This window comes from Trematomus bernacchii, unplaced genomic scaffold, assembly GCF_902827165.1.
Source record: "Trematomus bernacchii unplaced genomic scaffold, fTreBer1.1, whole genome shotgun sequence".
NCBI classification, from domain to species: domain Eukaryota; kingdom Metazoa; phylum Chordata; class Actinopteri; order Perciformes; family Nototheniidae; genus Trematomus; species Trematomus bernacchii.
The window spans coordinates 2853893-2871373 of NW_022987720.1; the positions used below are offsets into that span (position 1 = coordinate 2853893).

A 17481-nucleotide genomic window follows, 5' to 3' on the forward strand; every position below is an offset into this window, starting at 1 on the left:
AGTGCAACTCTGTTTCTACTTTGTCTGATCTTGTAAAAGTAGAAGAACCAGAGTGAAGGAATACTCTGTTACAAGCAAAAGTCCAGTAATCAAAATGTTACTCAAGTAAAAGTACTAAAGTACAAGCATCAAAATGTACTTAAAGTACCAAAAGTTAAATTACTCATTATTCAAATTTGCCCATTTTAGAATAATATTATGTAATATGTTTGTATTATAATTATTGATGCATTATAGTGTTTATCGAAGCTGGTAATGGAGCAGCTAGTTTTAATCACTTTGTATACTGCAGGGTAGCTTTTGAATTGTACTGCAGGTGTAACTAACGTCTTATTTAAGTGTTGATTATATTTCACATCATTAATCAAAATCTAAAAAGTAACTAGGTACTAAATAAATGTAGTGGACTAAAAGTACACGATTTAGCTCTGAATTGAAGTGTGTAGAAGTACAAAGTAGCAAAAAAGTACAAGTCTCTCTAAATGGTATTACAAGTACATACTTGAGTAAATGTTATACGTTACTTTTACACCACTGGTGGTAAAATAAGTATTCAGAATATTTACTTAAAATACTAGTAATAAACTGAAAATATTCTATTGCAAGTAAAAGTCCTTCATTTAAAACCTAACTTGAGTTAAATGATGAATGTATAATCACTAAAATGTAAAATCAAAGAGAATAAATATCGATACATCTCCAAATAATTTACCATTTTAAACAAAAACATAATTTTCTCAATTTCTACAACATTGTAATATAAATCTCAGGTCCGTGTATGTATGATCAACGTTATATGTCAACAAAGGTACTTTAAATTCAGTCTAATTCATGTGTAGGCTACGGGTCTGAAAATCCAGAGACCACAATAACACACGAAAGCAGCGACATCCCCTTTCAAAATAAAAGCATCGAATTTAATGTTCTTTATTTTTATTTTATATATGCTGATGTGACTTTTACCCATGATGTGTACTAGATATATCTTAAAGCTGATTGTTATTTAGTGGGTAAGGATCTATTTATCTTAAATCTGTTGCATGTTTTGGACTAAGCTCATGTCACGCCTCAAGTAAATTCCAACGTGGCTGGATTTGAAATATAAATATAACAGTTTAGCGATATTAGATCAAATGTACCACATGTTCCACATCTCATAATCTTCAATTTGTGTTAAGTAAAACTGAAACAATGTCACGTTCAGAAAAAGGCTTTTATTTTTAAAACTTCAGCCCGGAAGTTCCTATTATAAATCTGGTAGTTTAACTGTGGTGGTGCACGCTCCGGCCAGGCAGGGATCTGAGAGGGTATTAAACAACAGCACGACCACCGAGCAGCTCTGAGTGTGTGTCCGGAAAACTCACAATGCATGGGGGCAAGAGAGGACTGGTGGCCCCGCAGAACACTTTTCTGGAAAATATTGTCCGGCGCTCCAGCGGTGAGTTTTACTTTGAAAGAAAAAAACAATAATTAATTGATGTTAATCCGGCATGTCAGTGAAGGTACCACACAGGGCTGCACGGGATGTAAAACCTCTCATGTTGTTTCTATGTTATTTAACGAGAAGCAGCTCCACTTTGTTGGTGATTTCACATGTTTTCTTTATTACACTTAAATATATGTTCTGATGAATTGATTAACAAACTCAAATAGTGTAGTGTAATTAACATAATAGAGTATTATTGTCACCCTAAATACACATACTGTTTCACTTGTTTATATATACAAACAGGTTTAATGATCTGTCCAAGTACATTTAAGGCTCTTTTTAATAAATATGTCCTTTTATTTCTGATGAGCTATTGTAGATGCAGGACTATAGGAAAACATGTTTTAGTCAAAACAAAAATGTGGTGTGGGTACTTTTATGTATGTGCATTATACAATAAATAAATAAATCACAATAACAATTCAGCAGAAGATGTTGCAGAGGTGCTGATCAGTCACACCATTTTTGTTATATTTTACATGAAACCCTAAAGTGATCATAATTTAATTCATTAATATTTGTTAGTATGTATTATTTTTTTATACAGAAAGGTAATACTGTTATTAAAAATGCATTCATTTATATGAAAGTGAGGCTAAGTGTGAGATGGATGGTTTTCATTACAGAAGAAGTGCACAGTGTAAGACAAACTGTAAACTGTGTAAAGGCAGAAAATGAACCATGAATTAATAATTTATACAAATTCAGTCGGGGACAATAACCTAAAGTTTAGAAAGTATTGTCTCTCTCCTGCAAACGGTCGCAGAGTAATTATTGTCTCTCTCCTGCAAACGGTCGCAGAGTAGACTCATTGTTTACAGCATAAACTAATCCGACACACAAACGTTAAGTTCAAGATAAACAAGCCGAAGCTTCGAGTGTGACAGCTTTAATGCGGACTGTAAATAGCAGAAAACGTCCTCAGTATTTTCTCTCGAGACAGCTCTGTCCAAACGGCTGTAAAGCTGGAGAACTTTCCTCATCAATATTTAATAACATTAGGACTGGAACATAAACATTTTATCAACAATTATTTCTACCAAGTGACTCGTCTGAATACCAATGTTTGCTGATTCTTTCTATATTAATGATCTTGTGTCTATTATGCATTATATGGTTATTAAAATGATGTGGAAGAGTTTGCTTTAGGGTGATTTGAATAATTGCAATCATTGGAAGTACAGATTTGCAGAGGTTTTCTCTTATTCATGACACTGGTTAGCTGGACTCGTAGGAGAGTTTAAAAACGAACAAAACATCGAATTATCCAATCCAGAAACAGCAAATCAGTCACTTGAATGACGCTGCAGTTGCATAACTCCAGTTGCAATGATTGGATGGCCTTACTTTCCTCAACAAAACCCCCAAAAGGTGGATCAACAGCTGCACTTGAGTCTGCAGGGGGGTAGAGTTGTGATGAGTTTCGTTTCTCACTGCTGTATTGTTGCTGTATTTTGGTGCAGAAACCAGTTTCCTGTTGGGAAATGCACAGATCTTGGAGTGGCCGGTCGTTTACAGCAACGATGGATTCTGCAAGCTATCTGGATACCACCGAGCTGAAGTCATGCACAGGAGCAGCTCGTGCAAGTAAGATATGAGTGTCTGTTGTATAATGGCCTGACGAGAGCTAACATACATGAGTGAATATAGCAATATGCAAATCTTTTTACTTTTGACATTTGGATCACAGCTCCAGCTCCTCCTGATGAGCAAGGATTTAGCATTTTAGTAATCTGACAGGGACTGTGCTCATTGATCAACAGAAGAATGAAGAACAACTGTAAATGAGCCAAATTTAGACCCAAAGGCTTATTTTCATCTGGTGTCCCTTGTTAGATGTTAAAAAGTAAAAAGGCACCCTGAAATCTCTGATCTTTATATGCATACGAAATATATCTTGAAAAGCCCAACTAATTATGGAAGTGGTAAAATTGGACTGAGGACCAGGAATACAAATATTACGCTCTACTGTTGCCATCACAAGGAAATGTGAACACTGATTTGCAACAGCAGAAAAAGAAAAAGTGTTCAATCCACTTCAGTATCTTCTCTCTTTGACCTTCTGCCTTTATTTTCTTTATTTTAACATGCTCCATTTTGCTTCTTGGTTTTCTCTCTCCCTTATTTTGCAGTTTCATGTATGGTGACCTGACTGATAAGAACACAATAGACAAAATCAGACAGACCTTTGACAACTATGAGTCCCAGTTCTATGAGGTGCTGCTCTATACAAAGAATAGTGAGTACATTTATTGAATTCTATGTGTTTTACCAAATCGGTTATTTGTATAATAAAAATGTGTTTATGTACAATTTTTGATTTCACACTGCTTAAATGTAATCTGTTATCCATAGGACTGCCAATATGGCTCTACATGCAGGTAGCTCCAATCAGAAATGAGAACGACAAGGTGGTGCTCTTCCTCTGCACCTTCAGAGACATTACACTTTTTAAACAGCCGATAGAAGACGAGTCAACTAAAGGTGAGACGTGTTTATGAGCCAAATGGTTTAAACTTGCAATCATTGTTTCAACGTTGTCATGATAAACTATTGGAGTTACATTTTGGTTTCTTATTCCACGCACTAAAGGCTGAGAACACACATTTACTTCACATTCAGATCAAATTATTGTCAAATGTCTCATAATGGTCCAGGCAGTGTAAGCAAAGCTAAATGTATCCTCACACACCATGGAGGGTGCAGCGCAGCCGAAAGTCTCGAGCACACATGAGTGACTTAACAGACATTTGTTTCCTGGTATGTAACATACAACTGTCCAGGTGTTGTGTGTGCGGGTCAGTGAACACTGGTCTCTGAGGGTGCCATGTCCCAGGGGATCAAGTGTGCCACTAAGACTTTCACATACGGTTTCAAGCAGAAACAAAGGACACTTGGGCCACCATTACCATCCACAGAGATGATAAATATTGATCATAAATGGAGGGGATAAAAGAAAAAATCATTGCCATGTACTAAATAGTACAGTATTTTCAAATTATGCACAAATGAATTTTATAGCATTTTTGGTTTTAGTATTTCTTCCTTTCTGCTTAGAAATGCAGTTAGAAGTCTGTCATGATGATGTATTCATGCACTATGGTATGGATTGAAAAATGACTCTCTTTCAAAACTGAGGGTATCTTGTAATCCTACCTCGCATACTTGTCGATACATTTTCCAAGCAGTGGAAAACACTTAATTTATTATTAAATCAGAAATGTAGTCTTTTCTTCAAGAAGAACATTATAATTAAATTGTTATTGCCAATGCTGAAAGATGACTATTCTGTATTGTTCACTGCTTTGAAATCATTGTTATTTGTCGTAAAAACGTAATTTGAGGCATCTTTTTATGAATATTTGTGCTGCGTTCCTGCATTTATTTGATTGTTTGTTTTCTCTGTGCAGGATGGACAAAGTTTGCCAGACTGACACGGGCTCTGACCAACAATCGCAACGTGGTGCAGCAGTTAGCTCCACTGAGCAGCACCGAGGTCTGCCACAAGCCGTCCAGACTGGCCGAGGTGAGCAGCGTCCAGGGGTTAGAGAAGAGTTTGGTTTCCACTGGCAATAAAAATACCTCAAGCTAAATAAAGAAAGTGCCTTAAAAGTAGAACATGTCGAGTCTGTAAACGAATATTGCTCCAATAAATACATTAGAATGCTTCCCAATTAAAAGAAAATAGTGAAAAATCCACCCTAAAACTGCAATGGACACTTTCCAAGATTATGCACACATAAAAAGATTTCTGACAGGATTACTGTTCCTTGATTCTGAACTATTGATGTTAAATATTCCCTCAATGAAAGGCTCTCCAGCTGGGATCAGAAATCCTCCCTCAGTACAAGCAGGAAGCCCCGAAGACCCCCCCACACATCATCCTCCACTACTGCACCTTCAAGACGACCTGGGACTGGGTCATCCTCATCCTCACCTTCTACACCGCCATCATGGTGCCGTATAACGTCTCTTTTAAGACAAAGCAAAACAATTTGGCCTCGCTGGTGCTGGACAGCGTCGTGGACGTCGTCTTCCTTATTGACATCGTGCTGAACTTCCACACCACCTTCGTGGGTCCTGCTGGGGAGGTGGTTTCAGACGCCAGGCTCATACGCATGAATTACCTGAAGACGTGGTTCGTCATCGACCTGCTGTCCTGTCTGCCCTACGACATCATCAACGGCTTTGAACATGTAGATGAGGTGATTGAGCTTTTATGAATTGACTGCTAAAATGGCCCGTGTGTTGGTACCTGTCATTGCGTATGAATATGAACACATTTCTGATTGACTGTTCTTTTGTAGGATATCATCGCCTCTGCTACTCAAACAAGTCATCTTCGGGAGTCTTTCCACAGGAATACCACACGATCAGAAGATTCGTTTATGCCAGTAAGGACATTTTACAAAGCTGCTTTGAGCAATTGCTTTGTATATTGACAATGGATGTAATGACAGCATGTCAAATAATCAAGTTATACTGTAGGGACAAACCCATAAAGAAATATCACTTTCCCACCGCAAACAGCAGACAGACAGAGTTGGTGAGTGTAATGGAGTTGGTGGTATACTGAAGAGTGGGAAAATATAGGAAGATAATATAACAAAGTCAGTTGATAGTTTATCAAAAAAAGAAAAGAAAAACCTTCTTTTCAAAAGTACAAAGGAATGCAGTAGGGCTCCCACTGGTGGTTATTTTCATTATCAATGAAATTGAAATTGAAATTGAAATTGCTCTTATTGTCATTTCACAGTACAGGTACTATGTAACGAAATTGTTCCTCTGCATTTGACCCATCCTATTGTTAGGAGCAGTGTGCTGCCGTGGACGGCGCCCGGGGAGCAGTGTAGGGAAAGGTGCCTTGCTCAGGGACACCTCGGTAGCACTTGGTCTTGCCGGGACTCGAACTGGTGACCTTCCAGTTGCCAAGCCAAGTCCCTATCGACTTCGCCACCACCGCCGCCGCCCGCAATGAATCTGTTGATTATGTTTTGAAGAAATTATGTTTTGAAGAAATAATAATAATTAAGGTTCAAGGTTTTAAATTGTTTGTTGAGCTCGGGCCAACAGTCCCATAGATATTCAGTGTATGATCATAAAAGACTACAAAACCAAGAAAATATTTACATCTAAACATTTGGGAAGATTTTGACCCACCTCGCTCCCGCTTCTCACAGCAGGGTCTCAGCAGCCTGTTCAGCTCCCTGAAGGTGATCCGCCTGCTCCGGTTGGGCCGGGTGGCTCGGAAGTTGGACCACTACCTGGAGTACGGAGCAGCTGTCCTGCTTCTGCTGGTGTGCGTCTTCGGTCTGGTGGCCCACTGGTTGGCCTGCATCTGGTACAGCATCGGGGACTATGAGGTCATCGATGAGACCACCAACACCATAAAGACGGACAGCTGGCTCTACCAGTTGGCCCTGAGCATCGGGACTCCTTACCGATACAACGCCAGCGGGACGGGACAGTGGGAGGGGGGTCCCAACAAGGACACGCTGTACATTTCTTCTCTCTACTTCACCATGACGAGTCTCACCACCATCGGATTTGGGAACATCGCTCCGGCCACAGATGGAGAGAAGATTTTCTCCGTGGCGATGATGATGGTGGGCTGTAAGTAAAATCACTTTCCAACACTGTTTAATATTCATCACAAACATTTCATAAAAACTTCTTGGCAAAACTGTTATCATTCAGTAGAGATCTGTAACATTTAGTCGAAGAATCAATCAGTTGACTTTTTTACTGAAATTAATTTGTTAATCTAGAAAATAACAGGTGGATTAATTGTTAGTAAAATAATGTTTAGTTGCAGCCATAAATCTAATATTATACAGCAAATAATGTCATAGCTCTACAGTTTCTTGGTATGAGCACTGGTTAATGGAGCAGTAAATGGAGTGACACATCCGTCTAATGCAGATACACACAAGCTCTTTCTATAACATGCGCACACACATACACAGCCCCCGATTAACACAAGGCCTCCAATCATCGCTTGCTCTTGCAAGCCTGGTACCAAAAGTACAAACCCTACATGTATCAATTGCCAGTGGACTGTTTGTCAAGAGAAATTAAAGTGAAGCTTCTCTGAACAGATTAAATCAAAGTGACCGCTGTTTTTCTTCTTCAATGGACACACAGTCCAACCATGACAGTCTAAATCAATCCAAGCAGAGGACGAAAGAGCAGCAGCTCTGCCGTTGTTTCTGTAGCATTCAGTGTGAAGTCAGTGTGTGCTGAAACACTTGGAATAAAAATAAATAAAAATAAATACTCCATCACAGTTATGATTGTAAATTCTCTCATCACAGGAAAAGTTTACCTCGGTGACAGACACACACATACACCAGTAGGCACGCCATTATTTCAGCCGCTATGGTATTGCTAAAGGCAGTAAGATGTTGTGCAATTAAACTGTAGCTCCTAAAATGTGACAAATATCAACTGAATCAAAAAATAACTCAATACAAACACAAAACTAATACACACTTTTATCTTTTTTAAATGTAAACGTTCCCTTAACAAAGCCTTACAGAGCTAATTTTAGCTATTGCTAGCACAGCTAGCTAGCTACCACAAAGTGTTTAGTGTAACGCTGAAAGCAGTCTAAATAGAGATTATCTGACGCTTGTTATCGTGACATAAGCTTCCTCTTTATGTCTGCTGTTACAGACGGGAAGTAATATGCAATCAGCTGTACAGCGTTAGCCTCTTCTCAATCTCCCCATTACTCTTCTGCAGACGATATACATCCTTTCATGCTGTTTTCATTCATGCGTTCATCCATTCATAATATGCCAGCCCAGTACAACCTTGCAGAAGCAGAAAAAATCTGGATGCATTCACTTGCATGCTAGTCACGTTAATGTATCCACACCCAGCTGCTAGTTAAGCAACATATGGTGTTTAAGTGCAAACACAGACAGATACAAATAAACTCAAGCCTAAAATTATCAACACAAAGCGGGTTCTGACTGATGAATATGTGGTATAGCAGAAATCAACATTGTTATTTGTTAATATCCATTATTGAAATCAATATTTGAATAATGGAAATATTCAAATGATATCAAATCATTTGATCAAAATCAACACAAAACGTGAAAATCTTCACTCTCCACAGTATTCAGTAGTTTACAGTCTCTCTTCACTCCTCTCGTGTAATCCACATATAGCTGCAGAGTCGCTGTTGCTCTCTAGGGAGAGTTTAAGACTCGCCTTTGTCGATAATAAAAAGTGACATGTTCAGCGCACATCACAGCCTGCTCTATGGGGGTTTGTCTGAAGGTTGGTCATCACAAAGCATCGTCTTCGTGTGAATTCACTCATATTGAAATTATCTTGGCATTTTTTTCTGCTTTAAATAGTTTGTTTGAACTCAAGGAGTGAATGCTTTTTTTTTTACAAAGTCACAGATGCTTAATGAAAAATATAGGGACACAACTATTTTCATGCATTAAAACAATGTAAACTGTGACAGTAAAGCAAAGAAAAGCCATTATATCTGGAGGACTTTCATTTTAAAGCTAATACAATACAACATACAATATACATTTTTCATTTGAATTATGTTATGGTTTTGAGATGTAGTGTTTTCGCATCAAGCTCTACATGTCCTGTATTGTGGAAGTCATGCAGTGTGTAGTACAGGCATGTTCTATCTAAAACAATAAGACAAACCATCCTCATTTAAATCCCTTTGAACCTCCTCATAAAAATAGAAATCTATTTTTATGCACGTGTCTGTATTATCTTCATCACCCAATGCAGTTACAGTAATACTCCACCTTCAGTGTCACTGCCTCCACTGTCAGCCTTTGCTTACAGTTCCTCCGTCACGACGCGCCTTTACACTAACCTTTGGCCCACTCCTCTAAAACAGCATGGAAAGTGATGCAATAAACACAGTGAGGCAAACACAGAGTGACAGCCACGCTTCAAGGTCTCTACTTCCAAAACTAAACACCCATTATTCTGGTGTTGTCCCGAACACGAAGATCACACAGTTAGTTACACTTTTGTGTCGGGTTCAATTACGGCCGATAAATCTCCTGCTACAGATACAGTAATTATGTGAGAGGAAGATAAGAAAGGGAGAGTTTGCCTGCAGGCTCGAGTGTTGTAAAAGGACAATGAGCCATCACGTTAGATATGTATCCTAACCTCTGGGATCCTGCTGTGGCGACTGGAGACGACTCTTTCCTCTTCAGTGCGTAAAAGCTCACGATAAGAGATACTGACTGACTCTTTGAGGTCACTGCAGCGCGGAACTTACAGAGGAGATGTGCATTATGAATTACATTATAACGCTCAATCCACTGCTAAATGATACCCTTAAATAATCATATATGCAATTTAAAATTACATAATATTTGTTTTCTATTTTGAAAGGCTCATTAAACACATCATATTTGAATAAGTTGTAATTTTTGTGATCATTATTTCATATAAGGCTTCACAAGGTTTAATGTAAATTGATTTACCCTTAACAAATGATACATTTAAGGTTATGCGAGTCTGAGGAGAAAAAGGAGTAGATAATGGTTCATCTTAACTTTGTAACCAGGAGAAAACAAAAATAATATAGTATTTTATTATGAATATACCTTTTTAAAAGGTAAAAAATGTTTAGAGTGAACTTAATTAACTTAATTTGCACCACAATTGATAATTAGTGATCCTTTTGAGATACAAGTTATCTCTTTAAAACATTCAAACAATCCATTACACATTTTTATATATGTAATTAATCCATTCATTTACACAACTCCAGATCTTAGATTAACTACGTGAATATTTTGTAATAAAAATCCTATTAATGTAAATGTTCTTTAAATTGTTTCAGCCTTAATATAAACCAACTTTCTAATGATCCCACATGGTTTCCTGGAGTAAAGCATATCCTCCCGTCTCATGTTGCTGAATAAATCAGCCCCGCATGTCAGTGTGTTTGTTTTACGCTGCTTTTTCCCCCCCCTGGGTACCTGACTGTCTTCATCTTCTGTTTTAGCGCTGCTATATGCGACTATCTTTGGAAACGTCACCACCATCTTCCAGCAGATGTACACCAACACAAACCGATATCACGAGATGCTCAACAACGTGCGCGAATTCCTGAAGCTCTACCAGGTTCCCAAAGGTCTCAGTGAGCGGGTCATGGACTTCATCGTCTCCACCTGGGCCATGTCAAGGGGCATAGACACAGATAAGGTATCATTAATATACTACAACAAATCCCTAAACTCCTAATTTACATAAAATATACAAAAGAATATATATAATTGGTTGGAAATAGCGTATTCTGATAGATCACCATTCACTGATTGGATAGAAGTCAGTAGTGCCACTAGGGTTTTCAAGTCCAAAGTAAAACTTATGCACAGCTCTGGTGCTGTAAAAATGCTAATAATTTATACAATATCATAAAAAAGATATGAGCAAGGTGGGCAGGTGGACAATAAAGAGCCTCAAACTAAGGTCACAGCAGATGTGCCCTCGTTGACTCAGGGTTCACACCTGAAGCGATGCCAGGTTATTTGTAATCATAAAGCTGTAGTAGGTCATATTTTTGCTGATCTACGGTAAAAGTGACAGCAGATTGATAGTTTAATAATTGAAATAATTCATTTTAAAAGGAAAATCACCCAGAAAAAGCCAAGTGTGTGTTGTTATATTGATAATTTATGAGCCTTTTTTTATTAAAGCCTTGTTTTTAAACATAACCTTGAGAATGAAGACTTGGCTGAAGCCGAGAAATAGATTTATTTTTAAAACAAAAAACTGTTTTTCCCTCCAAGAGCACCAGGATTGGTCCTGACAAAAATGACTTTACTATTCAGTGTGATCCATAAACGTCTTCTTGTTTGGTCTTCAGACTGTCGTTATGGCTCAATTAGTTTACTCTGATATCACAGATCTAAAGATGATTTAAAGATTATAAATACTACTAAAGGTTTGCTGTGACTGCTATAAATAAGAACGTTTATTATTCATTTGTTTTATCTTAATATATTGTAACACCTCCCCAAAATCCTGGACTTTGGAAAATGTTGACCCCAATGATAAAAATATGATGTAGAGCTAATACAGGTTGCCTTAAATACATATTCACTTTTCTGATATCTCTGTCAGGTTCTCTCAATTTGTCCCAAAGACATGCGGGCGGACATCTGCGTGCACCTCAACAGGCAGGTGTTCAACGACCACCCTGCGTTCCGCCTGGCGAGCGACGGCTGCCTGCGCTCTCTGGCCGTGGAGTTTCAGACCACCCACTGTGCCCCTGGAGACCTCATCTTCCACATCGGAGAGAGCGTCGACACCCTCTGCTTCGTGGTCTCCGGTTCACTAGAGGTCATTCAGGATGATGAGGTCATCGCAATTCTAGGTAATCTTATGCACTGTGATTAGGTTGACCGGGTGAAGTTTGATCTGTGCCTGTGGGTGGAGATAAAACCAGAGCAAAGGTTGTGTTAGTGCAAAGATGCGTTTTACTCCACTCACGAGCACTGAATATAGACACTTTTATTCCTGATAAAAGTTGTTCTCTTTCTGAAACTCTCTGTATACTCTAATTCCATCTGTTTACCATTATGTTTATGTGCTGTGTTTATGTCAATCATTCAACACTTTCTGCCTATATTAAACCCAGTGATCATGTACGGCTTTCTCCAGGTAAAGGTGACGTGTTTGGAGACGTGTTCTGGAAAGAGACCACCCAGGCGCGGGCCTGTGCGAACGTCAGAGCTTTGACTTACTGCGATCTGCACGTCATCAGGAAAGAGGCTCTGACGAGGGTGCTGGATTTTTACACAGCGTTCGCCAACACGTTCTCCCGCAACCTCATCCTCACCTGCAATCTACGGAAACGGGTAAAGATTACACTTAATGGAAGAAATATCTGTCTTTCTTTCAATCAGGTTAGTTTTCAGTGTCAAACATATTGGTTGTTTTAAGTCTTAAACAATAAACCGATGATATTAAATTACAAGTTTAGCTTTATTAGAGGGTGGACATTAAGTGTGTGGGAGAGAAACTCCCTCTCACGTGAACTTTGGGATTTTAGCATTTGCAGACCACTTACATGCACACAAACCTATATAACACATAATCCTCAGGGGTCTCCTCCTGTCCAAAACAAATGGACACTGTTATTGAAATTAAGAAGACTGTATAAAGCAGTTTCAAGTTTAAAATCAGTTTTTCTCAAGTGGTTCAATCCTTCATCTGGTGTAAATATCAAGATAAGTCAATACTAAGACTATAATTAATATTTGATGGAGCTTCTCCAGGACCAAATGTAATTCAATTAAAGCATTGAGATAAATAGTTTTCAGTATTGGTCACAACATTCTCATATATTGCTGTAATTTGATCCTCTGGGATAAAAATCACATACATTCTTAATGAACAATCCCTTTAAAGCCAATCTGCTATGTGTGCTGTTGTGCTCTTTGTTCAGGAATAGCTCAGATGAATAGGAATCAAAGATGCGTTTTTATTAAGAATATGCACTTTGATGACGGAATGAAACAACCTCACATTTACTAAAATGACACATTTTCTGTATCTAAGGTCAAGAATAGCGTGTTTACAGAAACATGCAGGTTTATAATGATTTTATAATGTTTCGAGTAACATGTACTTTAAAGGTGGGGTAGGTAATTTTGGAGAAACGAGCTCGAGTGCGCTAGAATTTGAAAATACACAGCCGGAACAAATCTGCCACTTCCTTACAGAGCCCCTCCTCCAACACACACGAACGGGCACATGACCAATGAGGGCACGAGATAAGTTTGTGCACAGATGGAAGGCTGACAGGCAGGTAGGCCATCCAGTTATTTTAGCCGGGCCGGCTAAAATGATTGGTCGTGCTTTTTACAGTACTACGGCTTCCACAGATGAAATTTTTTTATGGATTTTTTGTCAAAGCACTTAAGATATTCATTGCTATCGGGATGTTAAGAGCATTCCATGGAATATAACAAAAAGTGTATCTCGAGCCGGTTTCTCAAACTTACCTACCCCACCTTTAAGTTTACTCTCAAGTTGTTCTAGTTTGATGCAGCTCCATTTAAATAAAAGCTATTATGTAATCAAGCTAAAGCCAACAGTGAAGGAGCTCTAAATCTAAACAATTTCACGGCAAATTGTGGATTTTTGTGAAATATTTATGGCGTGTACTTCAAATGTATTCAATGAGAACAAAGTCATCTATTATTTATTTCCAGCAGCTTTAGAAAAGAGCTTGTTGCTGCTTGGCTTTAACACTTACCGTCTGCCCTCTTTACTTCATGTACTCGGTTAAAGTGCATGAATATGCATTTACTGCACATGGAATATGAGTTATGTACCTCGTGCAATATTTTGAACTTTCAGTTTTAATGTGTTTTTTGCAGTTTGTGACGCTGATTTGATTAAAACAATTTATTCTTTATTGTTAAAGTGTGCTACAGCTTGTTGAGCATTTAGATCAAAATATGACCAAGACACTTGCAGTAGTGGTTTTCTTTGTGGCTTTAAACATAAAATCTAAGTTATTTAGGTTCAGATGAACCCATAGATGACTTAATTGTTGAGGTATAATATTTTGAAATATTACTGCAGTAGCAATTGTTATTCTGGCGAGTTGGATTCGGTGGTAGGATCAGTTTAAGTTATTGTATATAGTTAAGTTATTACCACAACAAATGTGTTGTGCAAGTGAGATGCTAAGAATCATATCAATTTCCTTTCTTTGTCTTCAGAGATAATTCAGAGACCCTCAGGACCTAGATATCGCTCCATAAACATGCATTGCTGCTTTCAATCCTTTAATATTTCAACAGGTCTAGATGGTAATACTTGCTCTATAGCTGCATTATATATGTTTCATCAAAGCAGAGCTATAGTTGTATTCAAAGTAGCCTCGGTGTAAGTGTCCCACATCATTGTGCTCATGCACAGATTCTCCCTGTTGCAGGTCATCTTCAGAAAGATTGCAGACGTGAAGAGGGAGCAGGAGCGCCAGAGGAACGAGGTGACTCTCTCCATCCCCGAAGACCACCCGGTCCGCAAGCTGTTCCAGAGGTTCAGGCTGCAGAGAGACGCTCAGACCCCGGGGGAGGCCTACTTCGATCACAACTGTGTGCAGGTGGAGCCGCTGCACCACCATAACTCCGACTCAAACTTGTACACACAGTGTCAGTCTGTTCCCTCTCAGCAGCAGGAGTACAGCTCCTCGGTGCAGAATAATGCCCCCTGCACAGGAGGGGGGTCCGCAGGGAGCATGGCCGCACCTCCACAAACACTCATCCACACTGAGGCGTCGGAGCAAAGCGGCACACAGGAAGCCGGGGAGTCGATAGCGAGGCCCGGTGGAGAAAACCAGCTATGTCTGAAGGTCAACAGCCCTGCAAAGGTCACTGCTGCAGGTGGAGCTGCAGGTGGAGCTGCCGGTATCAAAGAGGCTCGAGGCTGGGCAAAGTTTAAAAGTACCGCTTCAGCCGCACCACCACCTCCTGCTGCTGCTGCTGAGCCGGAAAAGAGTCCACAGAAGGCCGAGGAGTGGCCGAAAGGGTCCGAGTCCTCAGAGCAGTTAGCAGTCCCCAACAAGAACTCAGAGGAAGGTGGAGAGATGGGGAACACAGAGGGGGGCAACGGGGCGGAGGGGACAGAGGAAGAGACGAGCGCCCTGCACAAAACTGACTCCTGTGACAGCGGCATCACAAAGAGCGACCTACGCATTGACCGAGCAGGAGATTCAAGAAGCTCGTTCGAAAGGAGCCCGATGGAAAAGAGCCCGTTTGAGAGGAACCCGTTCGAGCACAGCCTCGGGGTCGACCCCCTCAAACACTCTTTTGTTCAGCCCGTGTCCGAACAAGCGCTCCTTCAGGCCGTCCTGCACGAGGCCAAGCTGGAGCTGAAGGGAGACATTCAGAAACTGAGCGGCCGCCTGTCGGTGCTCGAGTCTCAGGTGAGCGAGATCCTCCGCCTGCTGTCGTTAAAAAGACGACTCTCTCTGCCACCGACCTCGTCCCCGAAGCCCAGAGTGAGGCACCAGGAGCCGGCCGCCGACTCCAAGCAGGGCACACCCAAAGCTGACGACGGGCCTTTTTGATTTGACTAATCATAATACCTGGATCTGTTGAGGAACTGATGAAGCACCAGTTTGCATGTCCTGCTGGACTCTGGCTGCCAAAGAAACTTGCATTAAACACTAGACTGCATGCGGAAATCCCCTTTTAACGTTACCTAAGCACTACAGAAACACAGGGGTCTTCACTTATGAGGCCCTGTGTATGTTTGAGAATGCCAAATAGAAACAATTAATGAACAAACTATTAGGAAAGTACTTATTGTTAGGAAACCTGAACATTTTAGAAGCATTGTAAACACGCAGAGATACGTACCTCATAGCTGATGAAGGCGTTTTTTGAAGCATTTTAGCCTGATAGGAGCTGAGGTCAAGTCACATTATTTCCATTCTTTCTCATTTAAGTATTTTTTTATCATTTTTATGAGTTTCCTTATCTTTTTACAGTTTTTATTACTTTTTTATTTATTTATTGAAATGTTATTTATTCATTTTATTCTAACTATTATTTGATCATGTGTTCTAGAAAGCAGGAACTTTCACGTATGTTTAATAAATGTCTCCCTCTCTTTAGTTATTAGTTGTCAGGTAATAATATGTGCCTTACAATAATAAAGCCTCGTTCAGGGTTGTTTTGGTGAGACAAAATCAACTCTATGGTATATTTTGGAGCATATGTTTTATAATAGAAATGTTAGCCTTGTTTGTGTTTTGACCCGTTACTGCACTATGCATTCATTTTAATGAACTTTTTCCAAACTCTTTAAATGGTTTTAGCTTCATTCCCATGCATGTGAAATAGGAGTAGAGTGCAATAATGGCGGTTTATTTATATATTTTTATTGTCACTTAGCATTATCTCAGTTTACTTGTGAAATATTTATTTTCCTTAAACAATTATGCAATTGCAGCGACCTCAGTGTATATTCCTTCATGTAACTATGCCTCTGGCTCAAGTATTTTGCTCTTATGTTGAATTCAATTATTTATTTCACTATTAACAGTTTCATTTTTGCCTACTGTAAGATTAAATAGTAATGGAAATTGCACTTTTAGACTGTAGAAGATTTTAAGTGATGGGTTACTACACGCTGCTATGCAACTCTAAATGAACCAGCACTGCACTTAGCGATGCAAACGTTCACATTTGTTTACTGTGCTTAGATAAATAGGAGGATGAACATGGACAAGCAGCATGGTTATAGTTTTAGTTGAAGATGTTTTCTAATTTTCTGTGCGACTGCTTAAGTATGAACTGTGAGGATGTAAGCATGTGGCTGTTATTTGATTCTATTTTATATGACATGTATAAATGACGTTGCATGCATCCAACGAACCTGTCAACAGTGAAATGAATAATGAAAACTCATGCCTGCTCACCATCTGTTGTTTAGTCTCCTCTGTTACAAAGTCAAACATGCAGACCTTTTTTAAATCTTCAACATGTATCTTTTCAAGTCAAAGTGTATGTTGTCAGTTTAATACTTTGTTTAAATTATTTCTATCTAACATTAGAGGCAGAAAAGAAACAGGTTTTCCTCATCATTGGTGATAAGGAGCTTATTTGTAAATGTAATATTTTTCAATTTCTGTATGCCAGTTCTTGTTTGAAAACAATGTGTGGGAGAAGTAATCAGATATTGTACTTGAGTAAAAGTAGAAGTACCAGAGTATAGAAATACTCTGTTACAAGTAAAAGTCCTGCATTCAAAAGGTTACTCAAGTAAAATTACTATAGTATTGGCATCAAAATATATTTATATATTTATCTTTTGATTATAATTGTTGATGCTTTAATGTGTTTATTAAAGCTGGTAAAAGTGCAGCTAGTTGTATTTACTTTGTATACAGGTTTAACTTAAGTCTAATTTGTGCCTGTCTAATGATTATATTTCACATTATTAATCAAAATCTGTAA

The 17481-nt window shown here is 39.0% G+C and overlaps 1 protein-coding gene across 1 annotated transcript; it reads left to right on the top strand.

Moving 5' to 3' along the window:
- Window positions 1-1327: 1327 nt before the first annotated feature.
- On the top strand, window positions 1328-16945 carry LOC117492262 (potassium voltage-gated channel subfamily H member 5-like). The gene is made up of 12 exons (XM_034142412.1): window positions 1328-1438; window positions 2953-3076; window positions 3622-3728; window positions 3845-3973; window positions 4900-5015; window positions 5302-5694; window positions 5797-5883; window positions 6670-7102; window positions 10503-10702; window positions 11624-11876; window positions 12164-12360; window positions 14451-16945. Exons 1-12 carry the CDS (start codon window positions 1366-1368, stop codon window positions 15585-15587), a joined length of 3249 nt encoding a protein of 1082 aa, XP_033998303.1. The 5' UTR covers window positions 1328-1365; the 3' UTR covers window positions 15588-16945.
- Window positions 16946-17481: the final 536 nt, after the last annotated feature.

Coding starts and splice junctions, on each gene's coding strand:
- LOC117492262 (XM_034142412.1), top strand. CDS start 1,366: ATGCATGGGGGCAAGAGAGGACTGGTGGCCCCGCAGAACACTTTTCTG. Junction 11,877..12,163: donor TGAGGTCATCGCAATTCTAG/GTAATCTTATGC, acceptor GGCTTTCTCCAG/GTAAAGGTGACGTGTTTGGA. Junction 12,361..14,450: donor CCTGCAATCTACGGAAACGG/GTAAAGATTACA, acceptor TCCCTGTTGCAG/GTCATCTTCAGAAAGATTGC.